The sequence below is a fragment of the Neopelma chrysocephalum genome, unplaced genomic scaffold, assembly GCF_003984885.1.
Source record: "Neopelma chrysocephalum unplaced genomic scaffold, ASM398488v2 Primary Assembly neopelma1_22b, whole genome shotgun sequence".
Lineage (NCBI taxonomy): Eukaryota > Metazoa > Chordata > Aves > Passeriformes > Pipridae > Neopelma > Neopelma chrysocephalum.
The window spans coordinates 29,442,671-29,469,186 of NW_020897690.1; the positions used below are offsets into that span (position 1 = coordinate 29,442,671).

At 39.2% G+C, this 26,516-nt stretch overlaps 2 protein-coding genes across 2 annotated transcripts; both read left to right on the top strand.

Annotated features, from left to right (window-relative positions):
- The first annotated feature begins 2,788 nt into the window (after nucleotides 1–2,788).
- Nucleotides 2,789–9,231, top strand: LOC113967154 (ovalbumin-related protein Y-like). The gene is made up of 7 exons (XM_027682520.1): nucleotides 2,789–2,980; nucleotides 3,594–3,641; nucleotides 4,982–5,110; nucleotides 5,816–5,933; nucleotides 6,698–6,840; nucleotides 7,145–7,300; nucleotides 8,808–9,231. The coding sequence occupies exons 1-7, from the start codon at nucleotides 2,813–2,815 to the stop codon at nucleotides 9,207–9,209; spliced, it is 1,164 nt and encodes a 387-aa protein (XP_027538321.1). The 5' UTR covers nucleotides 2,789–2,812; the 3' UTR covers nucleotides 9,210–9,231.
- Nucleotides 9,232–19,541: 10,310 nt separating this feature from the next.
- LOC113967160 (ovalbumin-related protein Y-like) lies at nucleotides 19,542–24,527 on the top strand. The gene is made up of 7 exons (XM_027682532.1): nucleotides 19,542–19,733; nucleotides 20,400–20,450; nucleotides 21,071–21,199; nucleotides 22,006–22,123; nucleotides 22,360–22,502; nucleotides 22,849–23,004; nucleotides 23,751–24,527. Exons 1-7 carry the CDS (start codon nucleotides 19,566–19,568, stop codon nucleotides 24,150–24,152), a joined length of 1,167 nt encoding a protein of 388 aa, XP_027538333.1. The 5' UTR covers nucleotides 19,542–19,565; the 3' UTR covers nucleotides 24,153–24,527.
- The last annotated feature ends 1,989 nt before the right edge of the window (nucleotides 24,528–26,516 follow it).

Sequence of the window (26,516 nt, forward strand, 5' to 3'; positions counted from 1 at the left end):
CTATGAGAATGGCCTGTGCATGTACCATGGGCCTTGTTGCCATGACCTGCAGAGAATGAAAGTTAAAAGCTGACTCTCAATCATCCTTTAAATCCTACTGGCTGGTTTAAATAAATTTCTGACTACTTGAATATTCTGGGGTCTGACTTACAGCCCAGGAAACATGTAATTCTCAACTGTTCCTCTAATCTCTTCCTCTGCCATGCCCATCCTCAGACCTCTAATTAATCTCAGTGCTGTTGCTTTGAATCTTTACATCGAAATGAGGTTTTCAGCAAAACGTGCTTTCTCCTCAGAGCCTTTCTCCCTTCCTCCACACGTATGTGTAGACCCTGTAGTTTGACCTCAGGTAAAAACTTCAGTCTCACCCAGGTAGAGAAATAGATGTGACTGTGCTTTGAAAAAATACAAGCTATTAACCACACCAATCTTTGGACTTCAGGGACATAATTCTGCATTTCGGCAGACCAAAACACCTTTCACTACTATTTGGCTCTTGAAAAATAAACAGAAATTTTTAGGTTTGTTCTTACATGGAAAAAATACATTTCAAATCCCTTTTAATAGAATGACCCTCCCGTAAACTGGCTTTGCTTGGAATTATGTAATTTTAGCAATGTCAGATGGTCACCCTTCATGAGGAACTCCCTCTGTTCCACTGCACAGATGCTGTGGTGAGTTGTTGCATATCTGTCAGACCTTCAGCAGATAGCCCAGCATCCACTTTTCCCTTCTTGCTTGGTGGGAGTACTGTGTTAGAGCGCTTTCTGCACTGACAATGCCTTACATGTGAGAAGAAGAGAATTGTCTGGGTTTTCTGGGACTGATGCAGTTTTTGCACTCCCTGGTAACATAAGACTCTTTCCTCTGCTATATCCGTGGATGCTTGCTAACAATGGATTGTGGTGGGAACTGTTTGCTCACTCCCAGATCACAGCACTATAACTAGGTCATATTTTCCTGTACTATTTTGGGATCTTTACCTTCACTCGGATGTGAGAATCACCTGATATGATGTTACAGCTGGGTTTACTAAAAATGTATTTTGTTTTGCTGAACATATTTGTATCGTTGTTTTTTTCTCATTTTTTTTTCTTTAATTTGGCTCTAGTTACCTAATAGAGCTCAATCACAGTAATGTGTAAATTCAAAAGAACTGCATGAGACATGGCTTTAGACTTGAACTCAGATTGCTTTGGTACAGCCTTATAAGTTAATGCAAAAGTTTAAATAATTCAATTTTTAATCAGATTTTACTTCAAAAAATAAAGGTTGACTTACTGCAGATAGAGAACCATTGGTCCACTCAATGTTTCAAAGTGCAATGAATCAAAAGGTCATGACGAAGGGCAGTGACTGAAAGATGACTTCTTGAAGGCAATAGTGGGAGTGTCTCATGCAATATATATCACCAACAGCTCAGAGAAGCTGTTTGGGTTCAGCTGGCAAGCTGGACTATTGCACGCCTCTGAAGTTTGCGGGGTAAGTATTTCTCCAAGTAAAATATAATTTCTAATTTGTATTCTTTAATATGGAAAAAAAAGTGATATTATGTTTAAGAACTTAAAGGTAAATATAAAAAGATAGCATATATAGTAATTTTACCTTGCCTTGTCAATATATCATATACTGTTTAATTGTCAAATACTTTTAGGTGTGAGAAATATGAGCATTTGTGCACCATAGCTTTGAGTTGAAATAGCTCTTTTTCACTGAAAATCTGTTGTCACATTAAAACTGTTCTTTTATAATTTTAATAATTGCAAATAAGGCTATTTCTCTTCTCTCAATCTCACTCTCTGGAGGGCCCAGGTGAGGTACAGTGTGACGATTCACGGAGTCTGTGGTTCCACAGTCATGAGCTCCACAGGCCTCTCAGGTCACATAACCAACCACGCCTGCTCCAAACTATGGATATGTTCTATTCCTCCAACTTTAACTGTTTTAGAGATACAAGAAAAATATTAAACTTCCTTAGCCTTAGATTCAAAAGAGAGAGCAACTGCATGTTTCAATGAATATCTTTTACACGTCACATACATCTGCATCTACAGGACTTGCACCTGACTGAAGAAATGCAGCTCTATGCTGTTTCAAACTGTACTGCCAAACCCCATATTTAGTATATATATATATATATATATGTATATATATATACATATATACACGTTTATGCTTTTTCTCAACAAAAATCATCAGTGGAGGTTAAATGTCTCAAACAGGACTACAGGAAAGAACCCCCCTAAATTTATATTTCAGTGTCTAAGCAACTGGCTGGGTTTACAGAGCAACTTACTCTTATTATTCCTATAAATTACAGGAAAGCAACCTCCAAATTTGTGGCTGGTTCAACTAAGCATAGTAAGAAGTACACTAGGAAATGCAGTGATTTTTTGATTTAAAGATCAAGAGCATTTCCCAGAGCAGCCACAGAAGAAATGAAAAATGAAGTTTGCATTGTCTCAAATATCCTTCGGAGTCCTCTGATGGCCATAGGGAAAGTCATCCATTCAATGTTATATTTATCATAATGAATAATGGTTGAAAGACCTATTTCCTAAGAGGCAAGTACAAGATACTATCTTGGTGATGAAATAGAATCTTGCTGAAAGAAAACAAACATGTTCAGATGTAAAAATATTTCTAACAATCACAGAATTTGTAGGCTTCACATCATTCACTGGTTCAGCATCACAAACCCAGCAATGAACTAACAGTTTCTGGGCTATCGGCAGTACTTTTTAAAACAACTGTTGCATATCACCACTATACAGTCATATTTCTGTTTGCATTAGATAACACTGATTTCACAATGGGCTCCATCAGTGCAGCAAATGCGGAATTTTGTTTTGATGTATTCAAAGAGCTGAGAGTTCACCATGCCAATGACAACATCTTTTATTGCCCCCTGAGCATGATGGCAGCCTTGGCCATGGTCTATCTGGGAGCAAGAGGTAACACTGAGTATCAGATGGAGAAGGTAAGTTACATAAATGAGTATAAACTCTCTTTGATCCCATTCAAAAAAGCAGACGACATCTGTGTGACTCCAGTTGAGGGGAGCAAGTCACATAGTCACCTTTGGCACTGGATTCAAACCTGCCTAGGAAAAGAATGGCGTTCCAAACTGTGAGGTTTGAATCTGGAGCTGAGTTTTCACTTACAACTGTATTTCCCCATGAACGCCAAGAGTAACCTTTGGTTTTCATTAAGAAAGTGCAGTCTTGGAGAATGGCTAAGGTAGGTCTCTTATTTCAGCTTATATTTTCTCACAGGTCTGATTCCTCCCAGGTGGGAAGGACAACTTGAAACATACGAAAGATTAAACATTCAGAAAACAAGAGTCACAGTTACAAATACAGTGCACTAAGTTTGTAGCTGATTTATAGACTGAATGCCATTAACTGGAAGAGATCTAAGCTGAACATCATAGTCAAAAATTTTCAGTGTGGCACCTGGTTTAAAGCTCACAAGAAATTTCTCAGTTCATCTATGTGTTAAGCAGACCTGGTTAGTCAAAACCTACAGTTTTAACACAAACATCAGTGACTCTCAGTGGACTTTACATACCTAGTTTCTACTTTCAATTGCAGGTTCTTCATTTTGACAAAATTGCAGGACTTGGAAGTATCCAGACCAAGGTACAGAAATCTAAGGTACATTAATTTCTCTTTCACATTTTTCTCCTGAGAACAGACTGTTCTGATTGTGCTTTTAGTAGGTTCGACACCTTCCTTTGTAATTTTCTTAATTTGAGAGATGTAAATTTAAAAAAAAATAGAACAAACCACCAAAATCCAAAGAACAACAGCAGCAAAACAAATACCAAGCAAATAACCAAACAAACACAAACAAAAAGACTAGAAAAAGAAGACGGGCTGTACATATTGCACCAGAACAAGTGACAGGACCAGATAGGATACTTTGGGCACCAGGCTACTTTCTTGTGTAAATGAGCTTCTGCACACCAGCAGGTGCTTCTGGGGGACAGTACTTGAAAGGGGCTCAGCACCTGGAGCCAGGGTACAGCAGGCAGACTTGCAGCTGAGACTCCAAAGTGGGACAGGAAGATACTTCAGCACAAAAGAGCCCAGAATTCTCAAAGGATGGGAAGTAACCATATTCTTAAAAAAGCTACAGGGACTTTTCCAGCCTCCACTTGTGACTGCCATCCCAAGAGTACCATGAGGCGTCCCAGTACCTTGATACCACCTGTATGCTTTCTTCCATGTTAATCTGCTACCTCTGTAAAGGTAACACAAACCATGGAGCCTGGCCTGTTCCCATCCACTTGGGATCTAAAGCACAAAGTGGGACTTAGAGCAAGACTTTCCTGTTTTTTTTTTTCTTATTTTAAATAAAGGTGGTATTAGCTAGAGCATTTAGGGACTGGTTAAGCATTTAAAAAGGAGCAGTTAAACACAATTATTCTCATAAAATGAAGTCCCAGATACTGTTTATCATTGTGCAGTTTTCTTATGTGCTTTTATCCTGTGTCACCTAGAACACCATTCTTGGCACATTAGACAGTTGACCCATTTTTTTCACTATATTACGAGACGCTTCCTGACTCCCTTTCTATCTAGCTCTCTTCTTCCACCTGCAGCTTCTGCAGAAAGCTGCCATGAAAATGCAAGCAGCAGCTGTCAACTAGAGGCTCTATATCTATGACAATTGCAATAATTGACACCAACATTTTTCATTTTGCCACCTCATTCCTGAGCTATATGGTTTTAGATGCATCAGTGAGGTTTTCTGCTTGTTATCATCTAGAATGAGTGCCTTCATATGCTGTGAGTGAATTGGAAATCATTAGTTGCTAATATATTGAACAGCCCTCCCATGGAACTCTTAGACTGTATTAGACATTCATTTACAAATGTTCAAACACTGTGTTTTCAAATGTTATTTGAAGGTTATAAATAATCCTCTTTCCAGTAAAATAACCCTCTACTTTTTTATCTTCTTATCAACAACTCAGTGTGGCAAATCTGTGAATATCCACTTTCTGTTTAAAGAAATTCTCTCCGATATCACTGCACCGAAAGCCAATTATTCACTCCACATTGCCAACAGACTCTATGCTGAAAAGACAAGTGCAATCCTACCGGTGAGTGGTTTCTTACTAAACCCTGTGTAAACCTGTAATCAGCAGGACAGGCCAGAGTAGGTGATCTGTTAATCCAACGGTTCCCACTGGTATGGATTTACATGGCTTTTCCCTTTGCCACTTCCCTGGCAATAGTCTGAACAGAAAGCAATTTGAGGCAAAAAATATGGCCCTATTCAAAAATGAATGGAGTAATAAACAAAATTATTTGGTAATGTAATTCTCCACTCCCCACTTGCCCCCCATTGGTTGTTGGGGTTTTTTTTTTCAAGAAATAATTTGATTTTGGCATATTTCTTCACTTGAAAGCCTCACCTCAAAAATAACTTCTGAAAGTGTCAAAATCTTTCTTTCATATTTTCAAAAGAAAAGATAAAAAATATTCGAAATAAAAGAAACTTCTTATCCTAAAAATAAGGAAAAAACTTTTTAAAAAAAGAAAGTAGACACAAAGATAATAAAACAGTCTGAAATGAACCTTAAAACAGGGGGCTTGGATCAGGCTTTCTTCCAGAAAATATTTAAACATTGTTAATATATACTCTTAATTGGTCAAGTAACAAAAATTTCAGATCTAAAAATGTCCTGGGCTAGAAGAATTTTTCTATATCACTATAAAAATTCTATTAGCCATATTTTATTTCACTTTCATACTGTTTTTTAAAAAAATGACTATTTTGTTGGCTACAATTGATGTCGTTACAGGTCTATGTAAAATGTGTGAAGAAACTGTACAGGGCTGGTCTGGAAATGGTCAACTTCAAAACAGCATCAACTCAAGCCAGACAGCGTATTAATTCCTGGGTGAAAAATCAGACAAATGGTAAAGTCAGACAAGATTATGAAATATATTTCCCTCTGACAACTGTATTTTAACAGCTTCTGGAAAGACTAAACATTAGAGGAGAAATTTCCTCCTCCTGTCTCCATTAGTGGATATTTCCTGTGGAAAGTGATGACTCTATTGCACCTGTGTGCCAGTGACAGTGTGTTTTAAACATATCTGGCAAAGGCAGAGATGCCAGGATATGCAAACTTTATGTGCATGCTTTTTATGTCTGGAGAGCTTAACTTACCCAAGATTAGTCCCAGCTTCTCTAGAATATGGGTATAATTATACAAGGATATGCTGTATGGGTAAGAAGTGGGCTTCCAGGGCAGAAAGTAATGCACACTAAGCTGATGGTGGGAAATGAATGATTCAGAAGCTTGTGTATGTTCATCATGTTAAGGTGGAGGAAAAACCAAGAGTAAATTGTGAGAAGGAAATACAGCGAGAAAGAGAAAATCTATATTGGTGCTTCCATCTCTGTTCCCTTCTTTTCTATATAAATCTTTTTTTCCAAATCACTGGTTAGAAATATCCCTGGGGATCTATAACACTCTTGAACCTACCTGTCTTCTTAAAGAAATGTCTGGCCATGTGCCAATTTTCAGTGTATTAAATCATCCTCATGAACCTGAAATCCATGTGCAGACCTTTGAAGAAGAGAAAGTCAAGTCAAGCAGCAGCGTGTTGACTGACATCTAAAATGCAAGATTACTGCTATGAAACTTACCACTCTATGCCCTGCTTTTTTTTTAAAGGACGTATCCAAGATTTGCTTGAACCAGGCTCTATTGATCTCCATACTGTGCTGGTCCTTGTGAATGCCATTTACTTCAAAGGGATATGGAAGAGCGCATTTAAAGAAGAAGACACTCGGGAAGTGCCCTTCAGTGTGACAAAGGTGGGGGGCACAGACACAGCTTCTGAGACAGGCTATTGGCTTGCACAAATGGTGGGCTGGCTTGCACAAACAGTGGGCTGGGTGATATAAAGACAACATTCTCTTGTCATCGGCCAAGTGATTTAGCTGGGCCTCTCACTGTCAGGTTTGCAAGAGCTGCGTCTGACCAGAGCGCACCAGCAGATGAGAGGAAAATGGAAACTTGAAGATCAAACTCTGTCTCTTTCAAAGGGCTTGTACATTTGACTGACCAAAGAAAAAAATTGCTCCCCAGTCACATCAACTCACATTTCTGTTTTTGCAGCAAGACAGCAGACCCGTGCAAATGATGTTTCAGAACAGTACCTTCAAAGTGGGAAGAGTGGCTGCAGAGAAAATGAAGATCCTGGAGCTTCCATATACCAGCGGAGAGCTGAGCCTGTTGGTGCTGTTGCCTGATGACATCTCTGGTCTGGAACAGGTATGACCCTGGCAGGGGAAGCAGGAGAGTTATCACTTCAGTGGGGCTTGGCTTCTGTCAGAATTCTGCTGTCCCTTTACATCCCAGCTGCCCACACCATGGCTGTGCTGGGCTGGCAGGGGAGCAGAAAAGCCACCCAGGTGCTATCAGGTGCTCAGGCAGAGACTGGCCTCTTAGGAGAACACTGATCTTAGTTTTATAAAACAAAGGTAAGGCAGCGTAATGCTGCTGTAGCCCCACAAAAGAGGATGTATATATGCCAGATTTTATTTTTTTTTAAATTGAGGTAATTTCACACACATACCATCCCCCCCCACTCCTCCTCTGGCTAAAAACACTGCTAAAATTGTTGACAATTAGACATTCTTTGAAGGAATCACTGATGATTTTTTAAAAATAAAATTCTCATCAAACATCATAAGTGGACTGCTTTCAAAAATTACCGCGATTATGTCATCATGGAATGAAAAACGAAGTTAGATAAAGCATGATCTTAATAAAATATTCTTGATTTTGAAATTGTGAAATCAATCAAGCTAAACAAACTGATCAAAACCACTTCTTCAGTTAAGACCTCAGAGAGTCTTAAGTATGGAGATGGAAAGGAAATGCATGGAAGATATCTGGAAATTATGCATCAAGCAGGAAAGAGACTTGAGTCTAATTGGATGAATATCAACCACAGTAATAATCCATGAACATAAAAGGACAGAACATGAGAATGGCATAGAAAGTAAAAGAAAATGTCAAAACTACTTTTAGTTAGGTTGAATCAGTTTTTTCCAGATTCATGAAAACTAGTAAAAGAAATTATTTTGTACTTTTAAGAAAAAAAAGAAAAGTGTGACCAGAATGCAGTGAGGCAAGAATACAAATATAATCTACTGCCCGTGCAACATGAAATGAAACTTTTTTCTTTGTCTTGGAAGAAAATGAAGCCAAAGACCTGAGTGAATGCAGAATGCTAACAGCAAAGAGGAAAAAAATATGGACAGATGGAAGGGAGAAACAAAACTTGAAAAATTAATTTGATTCAATCACTTAAAATAAAGTTATCAATGTGTTAAAATTTACCTATATGTACCCAAGAAAGGGAAAAAGCAATGCAGTCTGCTTTATATGCTCTTATTTCAGCAACACTTTTGAATTATAAAATAGAATTACTAAAGATGTAGAAGAGTTTGCATTTGTTAGGCACTATCAAATGTAGGTAAATTTTTATGGCCTGTTTTTTTGCAATCTCTTTCACAAGCTGACTAATTTGCTAGGCTGTGAAATTGTTGGGTTGTGCTTTATGAGACACAAGATTAATTGGGCAGGAGGGGATGTGTCAGGTTGATAAAGAACTGAATAAAAGGACAGTGACACAGGCAATAGTGGAGAAGGATGTCAATAGGATGACTGTAAGAACCACTCTGGTTGATTGGTTTTTTTTATGATAGCCTTGACTGAAATGAAGAATTTGCATTTGCATCCCAGGCATTTCATTCCCTGTCTCTCTTTGCAGCTTGAGAACAAAATTAGCTTTGATAAACTTACAGAGTGGACCAGTCCAAGTGTGATGGAGCAGAAGAGGGTGAAAGTGTACCTCCCACGCATGAAGATTGAGGAAAAATATAACCTCACATCTGTCTTAACAGCCTTGGGTATGACCAACCTGTTCAGCCCCTCAGCCAATCTCTCTGGCATCTCTTCAGCAGAGAGCCTGAAGATATCTGAGGCCGTCCACGAGGCGTACATGGAAGTCACTGAGGAGGGCACTGAGGTGACGGGCTCAGCTGTTGTGACAGGAGATATCCAAGAATCCTCCGAGTTTGAAGAGTTTAGGGCTAACCACCCATTCCTTTTCTTTGTCAAACACAATCCAAGCAACATGATCCTCTTCTTTGGTAGATATTGTTCACCCTAAAGAAAGAAAGTGTTGGAAACAATGCTTGCCTTCCCCTCAGAAACAGCCCCCCTTTACTCTAATATTGTAGTATAATCTTATCTCTTCAATATTTTCTCCAAGTGGAAAGGCTCATCTAAGATGCCCATTAAGGAAACTCCCACAGCAAAGAGATACCTGCAGGTGAGGAAACAGTAGCAAGCATGCTTACTTGTTTCTCTTCTGGGACTGGTTTCAGCGTTGCTTGAGCTAAGCAAAGACTGAGCCCACTGAGACTGGAGACCCTCACAAGCCAGGAAGGGGTCAAGTGATTTTCATTCAAGGAACTAGTTGCAGACATGAATGGGATAATCTTTGGGAGCCCATTACATAGAAAGACATGGGCTGTGCTCATCCCATCCCCTGGTAGCATCCTGCTGACAAACCCATGTTGTTGTTCCTGAAATACAGTCCTAGAGATCTTTAGTCTGGAGGAGATGCTCGTGGATAAGACTCTGCTATGCAGGTTATTAATTGGTGCCCATGTAAATTTTATTTTTTTTATTTAGCTGTTGGGAAATGGTGTACATGTCCATTATCACAGAGTTGTGCTCTCGCCATGAGTACTTCACATAATTCAGAATTTCTTTCAGAGGTTCTCCAAAGTGACAGAGAGTGCAAGGAGATCTAACTTACCTAGGTGCAGTTATGCCTTCTCACAATGTGTAGATTTGAAGCCTTAAACATGGATATCTGGATGATCCAGATTATCCAGACCTCAGAACTACCAGGGAAAAGAGCTGAATTCTTGCTTAAAACACCTGAAGAACTTAAAATTTGAGAGTATTTTGATTTTTGTGAAAAATCCTGCAAGTGGTGCTAAAGAAACTGATTTCTCCACAAGGAATTTTGTGAAAAAACACAGCTTTTAAAATAATCCCATCTCTGTTGGTCTTGCTTAGCCCCTAAACTTCAATTAGTCCCTGGAAAGCTCTCAGGTCTTCAAATTTCAAGTACATTATTATTCCATGAATGCAGCTGGGCTTCTTCATTCCCATGATAGTTCAAGGCTACATCTCTTGTTCTTAAGAAACACATGAGAATACTAATATTCTCTGTCTTTTGTTCCTATGTGTCTGTTGCCATCTCCAAATATGGATATATTGGCTCAATACTATTACCTGTTTTCATTCTAATCATACATTATTGAGTTTGATGCATACAATTGATTTTTTTGTTAACATAATAAAAGAAAGTCACAAATGCTTGTCATGAAATTATGTTTATTTTCCTAATTTTCTGGACCACAAATCCTTAAAAAATATTATTACAGTGATAACTGTTGTGAGCAAAATGGAATTAAGTATAAAATTCTCCTGTTTTTAGAATGAATAAAGCATGTAGATATGAAGTTTCCTAGGCATTTAGTTAAATGAATGTTAAATGAATGTTTCCGGTTTGTTAAATGAATGAATGAACACATGCAGAGTTTGATTCCCCTCTGTAGCACAGATTACCAAGAAATAGCCTAATGGAATGGAAAACTAATTTCTCCTTATGTATTTTTCAATACAATTCCAATGGGTATTAAAGATGCACTGACAATTAGTATGATAAATATTTCAAGGAACAAACTATTCCATCAACTCTGCCATTTTAGATGATGAAATCACCTGAAAAACCATACAACTCAAAAAGCATAAGAAAGAATAAGTAAATTGACAACTATTAGGCAAAGCATTTCCCCACTGAGAGTTTTGAGAGGAGGTACTCTGTTGTTAATATTGGCTATCAGCTATTCCGATATTAAGAGACAGAACAACCCTGGATGTACATACAGACTGGGGAACAAGATGCTAGAGAGCAGCCCCACAGAAAGGGACCTGGTGGTCCTGGTTGATGGCAAGTTAAATATAAGCCAGCATTTTGTCCTGGCAGCCAAAGGGGCCAGCTGTGTCCTGAGTTGCATCCCAGCATGGCCAGCTGGTCAAGGGAGGTGATTGTCCTGCTCTGCGCTGTGCTGGTGTGGCCTCACCTTGAATATTGTGTGCAGATTGGGGCACCACAATATAAGAAAGACATAAAGCTGTTAGAGAGCATCCAAAGGAGGGCTGGTTAAGGGTCTGGAGGGGAAGCAATATGAAGAGTGGCTGAGGTCACTTGATTTTTTCAGCCTGGAGAAGAGGAGACCAAGGGGAGATGTCATTGCAGTCTACAGCTTCCTCGTGAGAGGAAGAGGACGGGCAGACACTGATCTCTGCTCTGTATTGACCAGTGACAGGACTCGAGGGAATGTCAGGAAGTTGTCTTAGGTTTAGGCTACATATTAGGAAAAGGTTTTTCACCCAGAGGATGATTGGGCACTGGAACAGGCTCCCCAGGGAAGTGGTTGCAGCACCAAGCTTGTCAGAGCTCAAGAAGCATTTGGACAATGCTGTCAGGCACATGATTCTTGGGGTTTCCTTCACAGGGCCAGGAGCTGGACTTCAGCAATCCCTGTGAGTCCCTTCCAACTCAGGATATTCTATGAAATTCTGTGAAATCTTGGTGGGTCCCTTCCAACTCAGGGTATTCCATGATTCTATGATTCTATTTCCACATTAACACAGGATACCGTGTTACTGTGTTAATAAAAGTGGATCTGTAGAGGAAAGAAGCTGGTGCTACATGTCTGACATCCACAATATTTAAACATCATCAGGATATTTGTGATATAGACTCAATTGTTTTTCTGTGGTAAAAACAGCTATTTTACCAAGTACACATTAATTTTTGTGCTTTAGAAATTAAAGCAGTGGTATGAACAGTTCCAAGAGATGCAAAATTTCAACATCTCAAGGCTTATCATAAGCAGTTTATTCCCTTTCTGTCTCTCTTGTAGCCAGAAGTATCTGGCTTCTTCTAGCCAGGAGCAGTTGGTCCAGTTTGTTAAATTTAAAAGCCTGTACACTTAAACAATAAGAAGACTTGAAAAGGGCTACATTTGCAAACTTTCCTTTCTATGATTATTAAACTGGAAAATACTTAAAGTACAAAGATATGACTCAGTGACTTATGTTGTTTCCTGAATGACAACAAAGGTCAAAATGAAGGAATGGGAAAAAGCAAAAGAGCCATGATGCTTACAAGCAAATACAAAGCTTTCCCTTTCCCTAAAGGGGAAACAGGAGACAGCAAAAAGTGCAAATTCAGCAATACCGGACCAAACCTGTAACAAAACACCAATAGTCGGGATGTGGTCTTGTCCACCACATGATGGGTAGAAGGCAAAATATTTAAAGGGCAGTGGAAAAGTGTTTGCAATGAAAGGGATGGCAGACCTGGACAGTGGAATGATGAATGCCTGCTGTGGCCTCCGAGCTCTCCAAAACACTGAAGAGATTTGAAAGAAGCATTCCTTCCTGTGCCCCAGAGAGGCAGTGACTGTGGTTCAGCATCCCTGTGCTCTCGCCCACCAAGCAAGCATGCAGTGGAAAGGTGCAGGTGCTCCAGCAGCATGGAGGGATCCCACGCTCTGTCTGAGCACCTGTGTGCTTTTGCCCTCAGGTTTCATTTCCCAGGTACGGATCTGGTTCTCATGCCAATAGGCAATTGAGCATATATGCTTTCAAAAAAAGAAAGAAAGAAAGAAAGAAAAGGTAACAAAATTAAAATGCTCCAAAAGTTTTTAATTGAAAAAAAGGGAAAAACATAAATAAACCTAGAAAATCTCCTTGTTGCTACTGGCATTTTTGTCATAGCCTTCCAAAGGCTTCTGGCTTTTTTGTTTTCTGGAGAACTGAGACCCTGTTTGTCTGACTGACTGCTGTGCAGCTCCAGGTGGAAGGTAATAAATGGGTGTCCTGGTTAGAACGGCTGGGACCAATTCATCCCTGGATGGGTGTAACCCAAAACTGTGTATTCTATAGCCTCCATGCCATTTCCCAAAAACTGCTGTCAGTAGAGGCCTGCAAGGTGGGAAGATGTTCCTGTACCCTTTTATGGAATTCCCCGCTCTGATATCCTTATATGGAATTCCCCGCTCTGATAAGAGGGACTGAGCATCCACATGCCCTTTTATGGAATTCCCTACTCTGAGGGAGGGACTGAGCACTCCCGCCTGAACTGGAGAGTATATAACTGGGAGTTTCAGAGCCTTGGCTCTCTCTCGTGGGACCCAGAGGAAGACAGCAGACCACCGCTGCTCCCAACCAGGCTGAGACCACCACCCTCAACTGGACTGCAATCACCACTTCTGACCAGACTGCAGCAGCTCTCCCATCAGCAGGTTTATTCCCTCTCCCTTTGCTTTGGACTCGGGGGGTGGGCCAAGGTACACCACTTTTGTTCATACCCCAGGGTGCTGGGTTTGTACATTTGGGTTTTGTGGATTAAAACCAATTGTCTGTCTGTATAATTGTACTTATTGCATTATTTTAATAAATTGTTATTCTGACTTATAAATCTCTCTTTTGAATTGAGTTCATTTTGCCTTGCTGGTTAACTTTTAAACCAGCACAATGGGGCAACGCAAAATCTGAAACCTTCTGCACCTCCTGGTGTAAATAACACACCTCTAGAAAGCACAAAGAGAGGTCCAAGGGTCTGCCACTATGAGGCAATGTTGCTCTCCATACAACATGGAAACAGTTGTTGAACATGCCATACACTCCCATTCCAAGTGAACATGCCTTCATGGAAGGATGTCTGTGTTGAAACAAACCAGGAGGTTAGTTTATCCTATTTCGTGCAAAAGAAAAATGCTATTTTTCCTGGGAGCGTGTGCCAAGATAAAGGACATGTTGGACAGACTTCCAGTGAGTGATGGGAGGTAAAGTGACAGGCACGGTGGCATGAGCAGTGTTAGTCACAGGCTGCCATAAACAGTCTTCTCTGTGGGGAGGTAACTAAGTTCCCATATGGCTGGTAACTATGTTCCCATACGGCACAGCCATTAAATTAGTTGTGTCAGTGGCCAGCTGTCCAGTGCCATATGTATGCTAGGTGTAAGGACCTGGCTACCCTGCTGCCTCCTCAGGACCCAGTGAGGAAGGCCATACACAGCCTTGTCCTGGCTGTTGGCTGATTCAATGGACTTGAGGGATAAATAAGGGACTTGACACATGCTGTGGTGGCAGATAAAGGGACTACTCTGTGTGCTGGTTCAGAATCTGTATAGCAACAGACCCTGGATGCTGTGTGTGCTGCTAAGCAAATTCAGTGAGCAAGGGTGAAAGAGTTGTGACCAAGGCCATCACAGGATCGTTCTGAAGATGCCTTCACTAGAGAAATTCACTCTGCCAACATTTAGGGATCCACATTCCTGTCACAGCCAGTGAATGAGCAAGGCAGCACTGTAAGCAACAATGTATGACCTTCAGAATGGCACAGAGCTGCTGCAGAAAGATGCCAGGTGGGCTATGAGCTCCTGTCTGAAGGAGCTCGACCAGTCAGACTGGGGAAAGAACACAGTCCTAGAGGACAGCTGAGAGGGAAACCATCATTGACAGCTATGGCACCAATGGCTGGTAACTGAACAATCACTGGCACTCACTCTGAGCAAGACAAACACGAAACAATCAGCGTGCTCCTTCCTACTGACAAAAGAACAGCAGCATGGATGTGAACAGAATCTTGAGTTCTGTGTGGGATGTTGTGATTGGATGAGAGGCTTTGGTCTGTGAGCTGACCTGGACTTCATATCCCTTTGTAAAGGTTCAAATGTCCAAGAGTCTGTTGGTTTAGGGACAGCTTCACAATGAAATGCCCGGCAGAGGAAAGGGCAGTAGAGCCTTAGCTGACCTCTTTCTTGGGACAAGCATTGTCAAAAAGGACATGTGGATAAACACATCCTTTTGTGTTTGTGCTGCATTACACAGTTGTGCTGGACAGGGTGAGTTTTGCTTAATCTCACTAGGCTCCATAACAGATCTAAAGTCACCAAGTTGACTAGGTAGTACCTCTTATATTTTTACAATTCTGTGCTGATGGCTGATCATGATCAAGATTTTTACTTACTTGTGGAATGATTTTTTTTGCTTCTACAACTTGCTTTATATTAGTCATTAATAAAAATAAAAAATAGAAATGCTAAAAAAAAATCAATAAAGTGGGTTGTGTATTAACATGTGTCTCAAGGAGTGGACTGCTCCTTTTCAATTGTAAAACAACAAATTCCTTTCATTAATGAATATATTCAACTCAGAAGTATTGAACACCACGACAACAACATTAATGCTGTGAGTTGGCTGCTACAGAACTGTACTGACTCACTGGACATCTTTGTAGCTACTAAGTTAAAGGCTATCTATGATGATACAAATGTGATTCAGGTAGATGGTGCACAAATGCCAAGGTGGATCACCTGTGGTGAGCTGAAGCATGCCACTAGACAATTTGATTGTCAAGGAAAAAGATTCAAGGCATATTCGACAGTTAGAAGTGACAGGGTAGAAGATATTCGCTAATCCTTTGACTTCGGAGCTGTCAAGTATACTACAGTGGACCACGGCTGTGAGTGCTAAAGCCTCTTTGAGAAGAAACAAGGTAGTGCCAGGTGGAAAAGGCAGAAGGGGCAGCAGTTGCAGGAACAGCTTGCAGTCTAGGAAGCACTCCCAGTTGTGTGATTAAGGATTCACCATACACAGACACATGCACCCATTCGACCTGTCTTCCACCAGCATGGTAGCACCATTTTCAGGTAAATGGGACTCACACCAGTGGTGGCCAGTTTAGATACTGCTCCTGCGAAAGAAAAGGTCATTCTTTTTACAATAGATTTGCAGTGATGAGCCCCCTAAGGTCCAAAGATCTTTCCTCAAAAGCACTGTTGCTGCGTAGCAAGGGTTGTAGCAGACTGGTCTGAACTACACACTGTGCCATGTAAAGTATTAGTGGTATGTAAGTGCACCGCTCCCGACTGAGCTCTTCATGGTTTCTATTTCATTAGCAGCTTCATCTAAACAGAATTAGTAAGGATTGTATTAGGGAGAAAGGTATGGATGATTCAGAGGCTTTCTTCTTGCACAGACAACTAAAAGGGTTAAAAAGTCCACCTCTGCTCTCCGGAGGCATAATTTGTTCTAGACAATTTCAGAGGCATTTTGTGTATTGACTTTGGATTTCTGTTTTAAAATCACATGGCATTTAGAGAGGTCAAAGCTGTTTCTTTTATTGTCTGTCCATTCTTTTATTTCAAAGGAATTATGTGACTGCTTTCTATTGTATATTATGACTGTCTTGCAGACCATGAATGTTTCTTCAGCTGGTTTGTTCAGCTGATGTGCCATGAAGTTGCTTGTGGAAAAACTGGAAGAATGGTCTCTGTATGTACAAAAGGCACATTTTGAACCCAGCATCTGGTGCTGTGACCTGTGGAAAAGAACAACTCACCTTAAACTACTCTTCAAAATTCTAGCACCGAGTTCAAATTCTTTTCTGGTAGCATCTGACTGGGATCTAAATATCCTGATGCCTAAATTTAAAAAGCAACAGAAGTCTTGTCTTTCTTATCTTCTCAACCTTTCTTTCCCCAACACATTTTTCTTTAGCTCTGTAGTTCTTTTCTATGCAGATGCTCTGAATATTGCTTTTGAAATTAAGTTGTATTGCCATAATATGCTCACTGAGGGTTTTTGTTGCACTGATGTGCGGCACAGACTGTGGCTATGTCAGAGTTCCTTGAACTAGATTGCTCTAGCTGTGCTTTGTGAAACACTGTGTCTATGGTCTTTTACAATGCAGCAAGTGACACCAGACAGTTGCGTATAACTTTTTGCAGAAAAATCGACTTCAATATTATTGAATTTAACAACTAAGATTTGAAGAATGTGCTCTTTGTACTCTTTCTCATGTTCCCTGGTAGCAGAATTTTCTCCATTCCTCAGCAAGGGGTATGGATTCTGGTAAGAAGAAAAACTAGTTGTATTGGTGGTCCAGCCAAAAATAGGAAAAAGGTTGCAATAAATACAGTGTGGTCCTGCATATGCTGATCTTACCAAAATTTGTGAGTTCACCAAATGGTGATGCTGAGTGTGATCTGGCCCGTCAGTACTCACAGCAGAGGAATAATAAGAAAAATAACACAAAATTCCTTATAGACATTCTGCAAGATTGAATTCCTCAACTTTTATTTTTATTCTATTTTCACAAGTTATGCTGCACTATTTACTGCCATAACCAAATCATACTTACTATTCAAGTTCAATTGAACAGCTTTTATCATTATTTTTGCTCCAAACATTCCAATATTCTCCTTCCTTTTCTGCAAGGTTTCACAGGCTATGAATAATGAATCTTCCTTTTTGGAGATTTTAGGGTAAAATCCTTTCATTCAGACTTTTTTTGTTTGTTTCAAAGAATGGACTAATTCCAAGTAAAAGTGCATGTCTGACATTGAGCTCCATCCATCACTTTATTGGGTAAACACAACATGGGGCGTGTCACAAAATAACACAAGATATATTACAAGGAGTTCGTCAAATCTGCCCCACGTACAGCTGAGAAGCTGTGCTGTTACCTTCGCAGGTGAACCTGATAAGGTAAGCATTTCTTTCAATCATGATTTAAGTTCTAATCTGCAATTTAAAAAACATTATAAGTATTTTAGAGAACTTATAATCAGATTGATGTAACCTCATGTCTATGGCCTTCAATATCAGTTGAAGAAACAAATTATTAAAGGATGCCTTCTGCAGAAGTCTTACCGACCTTCACATGTGTGTTCTGTATTATTTTACTGTTTTACACTCTGCCATACATAAAGCCAAAGTATTTGTCTGTATGTACTATAATTTTGTTTACTAACTCTTCCACGCTGAAAAGCGGTGTACATATGTAACAGATGTTCTTCCTTCTTCCTCTATTACTTTAATTTTTCATTTAGAATCAAAATTAAAAATTGAATTTGTTTAAATTCCAGGGCTTATGGAAGATATTCTCTGAATTAAATTAGGGAATGCAGCATGTTCAGGTGACCCCAGCACACTGCAGCTCTGTGTTATCTTGAATAGTTACATTTTCAAAGATTAACAACAAAAACATTTGCTTCATGAATATCTTTCTTCACCAAGAACATAAATGGAGCTTAAAATCTAAAATATAATAGTAAGCAGAATAAGTGAATTATAAAAAAATCTACCTTATATTTCCTATATAAGCAGTTCCATTTGGAGAGAGAATGATCATCCATTCTAGCAGGGGAGCAGTTAAATGCATTGTTTTTCAAATTATCCCACATTACAAGATGACTGTCACATGAATGTGTTAATTCCATAGGGATTGTGATACATATAGCAGAGTACCCTGGATTTTGTTCTCTAGCAGCCATAGAGGGAAACAAGTTGCTTGGAGATCTTCAGGAGCTCATACATTATAAGTGCTATAAACACTTTACTGTCGCATTAGACTTTACAGTATTGTATTTTCTACAGTGTGTTGTCTTCTTTACTAAGAAATCCTTCCTTTTGGGGCTAGATGAAATGCTAGGTGCTGAAACTATAGGGAAAATTTTACAAGAATATTAGAGAAAGGGCAGAAAAAATATTTAAATATTGGATATGTGAAGATCTTTGCAAATTAAACATGAGGCTAAACAAGCACTGTTTTATTAAAAGACAGATTTTATTTAAAAAGTGCCAGTAAAAATTAAAGAACACTTTTTAAAAACAGTGAGATATTATTGAGTCAATGATGAATGGAACGTATTAGTCATAGATGTTTGTCATAAACTGGATTAATTTATTAAATCATTTGTAGTCTTCATTACTGTGCCTTCGTTATTTTACTTAAAAAAAAAGAAGGTAATGTTGTTAACATTTGAGACCTCTGATAAAGTAGGTGGTGTAAGAACCTAGCTTCCATTTATACTGGGCTGAAATTACAGTGAATCTAGTAAAACTTATGCTGTTGCTTCAGCACGTTGTATTCTGGAAGTAACTGTAGTTTGGATAATAGGGGACTACTCCCCTCTTAAGATCAGTAATCTTAAAAGTGATGTTAAAAGCTATAGTGAAGAACCTGGTTTGGAGTCTCAAAAAAATTGAGATTTTGGGAACAAACCTATGTGTGGTTTTTTCCTTAAGGGGTGAGAAATGACTGTCAAGAAGCTTCCTTTAAGGTAGGTAATATTCTTCGCAAGATTTTTAACAAGATGGTACACAGGTACAGAGAAAGACAAGTTTCAAATACAGGAATCACCAGCCTATGCATAGCTGGCAGATGTCCAGCATTTTGATTGCTCATGAATCCAAAAGCATGTCTTTCTTTTAAATCCACACCACTGGATTCTGTTTGCTGAAAAACACCCTGTGCACCAAGTTCACGGGTTCACGTATGCAGACTTTATTGCATTACAATTAACATATTCCATCATAATAAGTTAGATTCTTTCTGTTTGCTTCAGACAATCCAGGTTTCACAATGGGCTCCATCAGTGCAGCAAATGCAGAATTTTGTTTTGATGTATTCAAAGAGCTGAGGGTTCACCATGCCAATGACAACATCATCTTTTCCTCCCTGGGTTTGATTTCAACCCTGTCCATGGTGTATCTGGGAGCAAGAGGTAACACTCAATCTCAGATGGAGAAGGTAGGTTACTCACATGGGTGTAAAGCAACCTTTACTTGTGCTAGTTGTTCCTTCTAAGTAACATCACTGAAAAATATTATCCAATTACAAGGTTCTCATCTATTTTAATGCACTTTTACGTAAAGAAATAAGCCAAAGTCACAAAATGGAGAAATGAATCAAGAGTTATATAGAGAAAATAATAAGAAAAGATGTATATTTTCACTATAACAAGCAGTTGGCTTTAACATAGGAAAAAAAATCCCAAGGACAATAGTAAAATAGAGTACCAGTCAGTAAATTTTATTATATGATTTTTTTCTAAATTCTCACAACTTCCAGATAATGTAATCAGATTTTTTTAATATATAAAAATTATATATCCCAAGAAGAGAGGAAGATAGAATATTATTAGCAGTACAAAATATGTAACTCAATTAATTTGTAGATATTAACTATAAAAAATATCATCTAAGCAAAGAGTGGTATTTACAGTTTCCAAGAAGGCCACAGAGGGCATAGACCAGTTGTAAGCTCACTTGTAAATTTTTAATTAATCTGTGTTCTCAGTTAGCACCTTTTTTTTCCTGAGCCAACAGTTTTACCTCAAGCATCCTGTGTGAATCTCACAGTCACACTACTTTTGGTCACGCTTGTAATTTCTACGACTGATATTTTCTCTTGCAGGTTCTTCACTTTGATAATGTTACAGGAGATAGAGACACTACTGACTCCCAGGTAGAGAAATAATTTAATCTTTCTTTCTGTCTTATTTTCTCCTTAGAACAAAACTAGAACTGTTTTGCCTCTTCTTCTGGCAGTTTCAGACTGACAAAACTCTGGTAATGGCCTCAAACCAAGGGGATCTCTGGAGAGAGGGAAGAAGGGTGTGATTCACCTGTTTTTTAACAAATAGAGAAGGACAGCAGATTGCTCATCTTTCATCAGAACATGGGGCAGAATGCTTTGGACACCAGAGTGCCTTACTGGGCAAGTGCTGGTGGAGGATGGCATGTGAAAGGGACTCATCACCTGGAGCCAGGGTACAGCAGTTAGATTTGCAGCTGAGAGACTCCAAAGCAGGGCAGGAAGATGAGGGCAGAGAAGAGCCCAGAAGTCTCAGTGACAGGAACACAATGCCATCTTATAAACAGCACATTTCAGGGGACTTGTCTTGACAAGGATGAACTTGCCAGTTCAGTGCACCATCACCACAGCACCAGCTGTCCCAAAGGTGACAACCCTATGTTTGTGGGGGAGGACTTCTCTGAAGCATGACTCTTAACTGATAGGGACAATATTTGAGGATCTTACTTCCTTTTGCAATCTATCTTCTTATTTTCATGTCATCACCTCAGTGTGGCCCTTCTGAACACATCTACAGTACACTGAAGGATCTTCTCTCAGATGTCACCAGGCAAAATGCTACATACTCGCTCAGGATTGCTGACAGAATCTATATTGACAAAACATACCCTGTTCTTCAGGTGAGCTACATTGTGAACTGACTTTCATGAGATTTCCTGTAAAAGCCCCTGTGACTCTACTCTAGAGATGCACCACCAACAATAGCCCACTGTCTGTTGATAAAGAGGCAGTTGTGAGCCATGAGAGGAACTGGTACAGAAGGAGTTTGGACCTACTGTGGCTTTTAGGTGGCTGTTAGGTGGTGGTCAGGCAAAGGTATTATGGCATAAAATAAGCCCATGTTACATGTCACGGATACTGGTCAAGATTGCTGTTTGTTTGCTAGAAAAAGGGCTTTTAATGAAAAATGTAACTTTTAAGGGGAATTAAATAAATTTTATGACTTGAAATAATGAAGACTAAAATTGCAAAATTTGGATTTTTTTCAAAGCCAAATATCAAATCTTCCCAGTGAAAGGAAGCTTTGTTTTTGAAACCTAAAAACATAAGAACACAGTATTCAAAATAAAAAGTAGACAAAAAGAGGAGACAAACATTGTCTGTTCTTGAAAATGTTTGTTAAACTGAGACTGATTTGGTAAAATAAAGAAAATATTTCAAAATTGTAACTTAGAGCTGTATCTCATCAAAAAGTGCCAGACCTCTATATGTGAAGAATCTTTGTTGTACAGCTTTAAGATTCAGTTACAGGAAGACAGCTGTGACTGTTCAATGACTGACTTGTTCAATGACTAACATGTTCAAACACAGGAGTAAACATTCAACGTCCTTTTAACCATTCTGCTTTATGTCACATCCTTGCATTACACATCCGTATAACTCCAAGTTCTCACAAGTCTGACAACTGCAATCTTTCTGCTTACAGGAATACTTAAAGTGTGCAAAGAAATTCTACAAAGCAGAGTTGGAAGAAGTTAACTTCAAAACAGCTGCAGAGGAAGCAAGACAGCTCATTAACTCCTGGGTGGAGAAAGAGACAAATGGTAAGTACTGAAAAATGAGTAGCAGGTATTTTCTCCTACCTACCATAAACTATATCCTTGTCTTCCACTCCTCATAATGTCTAGAAAAAGTAGGTCAAGCAAGAGCAGATTGCTTATTGCTATGAAAACAAAACTCCACAAAGCAGGACCCCTCACCCTTATTCCTACCTTGCAGAGGTTGTTGCATACCAGAGAAGGTGTATCTTACCACTCAATGCCCTGTCTCTTTATTAAAGGACGGATTCAAGATTTGATTGTGCCAGACTCTGTTGATCTCGATACTGCGCTGGTCTTTGTGAATGCCATTTACTTCAAAGGGATATGGAAGAGCGCGTTTAGAGAAGAAGACACTCGGGAAGTGCCCTTCAATGTGACAGAGGTAGGAGGGCACAGACACAGCTTCTGGCCAGGACAGCTGTTGGCTCACACAGCCAGCAGTCTGGGTGTTACAAATACAACCGATTGCTGTCACAGATTGGGTGATTTAATTGGGTGCCTCACTGTCAGTGCTTGGCCTAAAGCCAAGTGGTGTTTGCAAGACCTGTGTCTGACCAGGATTCCAGGGCACACAAGTAGGCAAGAGAGGAAAATGGAGACACAGCTCTTCTTCAAAGGCAACATACTTGAAGATCAAATTCTGTCTTTTTCATTTGGCTTGTACATTTGACTGACCAAAGAAAAAAATTGCTCCCCAGTCACATCATCTCACATTTCTGTTTTTGCAGCAAGACAGCAGACCCGTGCAAATGATGTTTCAGAACAGTACCTTCAAAGTGGGAAGAGTGGCTGCAGAGAAAATGAAGATCCTGGAGCTTCCATATACCAGCGGAGAGCTGAGCCTGTTGGTGCTGTTACCTGATGACATCTCTGGTCTGGAACAGGTATGACCCTGGCAGGGGAAGCAGGAGAGTTATCACTTCAGTGGGGCTTGGCTGCTGTCAGACTTCTTGATGTCCCAGTTGTCCCAGCTGTGCTGGGCAGGCAGGGGAGCACAAAGGTGACCCAGGTGCTACCAGGTGCTCAGGCAGAGACCTGAGAGAATTCAGTTTTATAAAACAAAGGTAAGGCAGTGTAGTGCTGCTGTAGTCCTGCAGAAGAGGATGTTGCCATATGCCCCAATCACCATCAGAAACTGACATGAAGCCAGATTTTTATCACTTTGAGTGATTTCAAAGGTTTGCTAAAGCAGAAAATTTTATCCTAGGGGAAATAAAAAATGGAAGTGATGAGGAAAGCATTCCAAGAGGTGACTAAAAAAAAAAAAGAGAAATGTAGCACTAGAGAAGAATGACATTGAGGAAAGGTATCAATAAAATATGTTCCAAGAGGAACAGTTTTAGGGCCAATTTGATTTGATATTTTCAAAAACTGTATTTTTACAAAAAAAGACTTGAACTGATGAAAAAATTTTCAGATGACAAAGTTTTAAGGAAATTCCTCAAGACAGATGAAATACAGTCCATAGTCAGGAGGAAGCATACTGGATAAACAAATGCATTTAAGATTAAGTATCGGCTCTACTGTGTACATAAAGTAAATGTGAAAAAACAGTAACGTGGTATAAACATAGCTGTTAAGGCCACTGAACTTTTGTTTCAGACATTTCATTCCCTGCCTCTCTTTACAGCTCGAGAACAAAATTAGCTATGAAAGACTCATGAAGTGGACCAGTCCCAGTGTGATGGAGCAGAAGAGGGTGAAAGTGTACCTCCCGCGCATGAAGATTGAGGAAAAATATAACCTCACATCTGTCTTAACAGCCTTGGGTATGACCGACCTGTTCAGCCCCTCAGCCAATCTCTCTGGCATCTCTTCAGCAGAGAGCCTGAAGATATCTGAGGCCGTCCATGAGGCGTACATGGAAGTCACTGAGGAGGGCACTGAGGTGACGGGCTCAGCTGTTGTGACAGGAGATATCCAAGAATCCTCCGAGTTTGAAGAGTTTAGGGCTAACCACCCATTCCTTTTCTTTGTCAAACACAATCCAAGCGACATGATTCTCTTCTTTGGTAGATATTGTTCTCCTTAAAGAGAAAAAGAGCTGGAAACAGTGATTGTCTTCCCCTCAGAAACAGCCCCCCCCTTACTCTAGTTTTGTAATACAATCTCATCTCTTCACTACTTTCTCTAAGTGGAAAGCCTTCAATATCTAGTGAGGTATTCTGGAAGAAGCATGTGACTTTTCAGATCTTTAGGTGCAGGTATTTCTGTTACACAAGTTATACTCAGGATTTATATCCAGGATTAAGTGAGAATTTTGTGAGGTAGCTTACAAGTATTTCCTGTCGTCATTGAATAACTTGAGAGACAGGGCCAGTGTTTTGATTTTTGTGAAAAAATCTGACACTGATATTGAGAATCTGGTTTTCCTATAGGAGTTCTCTGAAATAAACACAGCTTTCAGAATAATCCTGTTCCTTTCTGTTGAACTTGTTGAATTCATGCCTGGACAACTTGCAGATGAAATTCTTAACTTCAGCAATGCATTCTTCTTCCAGGAATGTATTCGTGCTAATTTGTGCTGCGTGTACCGCAAAGATAGGTGTCTTATTCTGAGGGAGTATACAGAAAGTTTGCCATTTCTTCATAAATCATCAAATCCAAATACAGCATCTTCCTGACATATAATTTCCCACCTTCATTCTTGTGACATGTCATTGATTTTGTGAATGTTAATTAATGATCCTCCTATTTATTCTAATAAAAGCATTGCAAACTAAACATGCCTCCACCTGTTCTGGGTTACTGCACCCCACAACCAAAATATATGATACAGTGGGTCATTATTATTAACAGAAGTGGTTTACACAAGGATTTAGATCCTATTTTCAAAACTAGAATATACCCATATATGAAGTCAATAAAGAGCTTAACATTTTTTTTCTAAAATTTTGAGCTTAAGCAGGTAATCCCTACAGCTCGTACTCTTACCTTGAGCTTATCTCAATATGACATATCAAATAACTCAATTTTTTGAATCTGCTGTTGTATTTCCTGGGAGTTTTAAAATATTTCATCTTATTCCCATCAGTAAACATATTTGGGTGATACTTAAGAGATATATCTTCAAAAACATGAGAAGAGTCTTTTTCTTAGAAGGTAGACAGCTTCAGCTGTCCTATACCCACAGGAACCAAAGGAAACCTTTGTTACTGCCTTTCGATGAAATAATCCCCTAAAGATAATACTTCCTATTTCACAATCTTTAAAGGAAGATTCCTTAGGTTGCAGTTTATCTGATTGAAAGAATTATTAGCGGTAATTGCTGATTTAAGCAATCTTCCTTCTGCTGGGATACACATGCAGAACTGCAAATCACAGCATCACTTCTTAAAAAGTGCTTAAAGAAAGGAGATATGTGGAGCTGCCTCAAACATTTTCCAAGTCAGTATTAAATACAACTTGAAATTATGATGACTGCAGGGAAACACATTTTCTTACCTGTTATGAAGTCTATGGGAAAACTGCAAATACTAGTCTTCCCAAGACAGTTATAAGAGATTAGATACCGTTAACGCAAATATTTAAGCAAAAAATAATTTTAATATATATGACATTTCAAGGTTTACTGCGCATATTATATTCTGCTCCCCCTTATGGCCTAAAGCAGTTAACAGAGTTTTGCTACAACTAAAAAAAAAAAAAGAAAAGGAAAAGGCAGTATTTATAAAATACTGTTCTAAGGACCAGAGTGTGAAAAGTTATTAAACAATTATAAATCTATTATCAAACTGAAACAAGCATGTCTGTCACTCTACACTTTCTAGGTACAAAGGCAATAAAATGAACATTTATTATAGAAGTATTCATTCCGTAACATGAGTATAAACCCCCCATTATTCTGTTGGTTTCTTTGCTTGATGATTATTTTAAAGAAAAGAAATTGAGAAAATCAAGGCTGAAATGGTGAATGGATTCCTAAAACTACATACAAGAGAGGTTTACAAGCCACAAAGTCCAGCTAACGTTGTCACTGTGAAACAGAGCTATTTGACTAATTTTGAACAGGCCATTAGGTGTCACTAGGCATACAAAATGATGTCTCAGTCTTCAAAAACTAGGTTCGGTAGCTTAGTGTAGGTTCCAATTTTGTTCTTAATTTTTATGCAAGTAGATGATTATGATCAATATACTGAAAATGTAGACCTGTGGCACTGTGCTTGGAACCCAGTCATTTTTGAAGAAAAACCCAGAAAAATTATTTGGTGAAAGATCAGAGGCATTTTAAGAGGTCTGTGTCCTGGATGAAAAAATATCACAGTCAAACACTGTAGAAGGGGTAGAGCTATTTGGTTTATGAAAGACAAAACATCCTTCATAGAGGCTAAAATGAGAGGTAAAAGTGCAGATTCAACTAAGTTGAATAATATCCATACCGCTGTATCAATGTCTG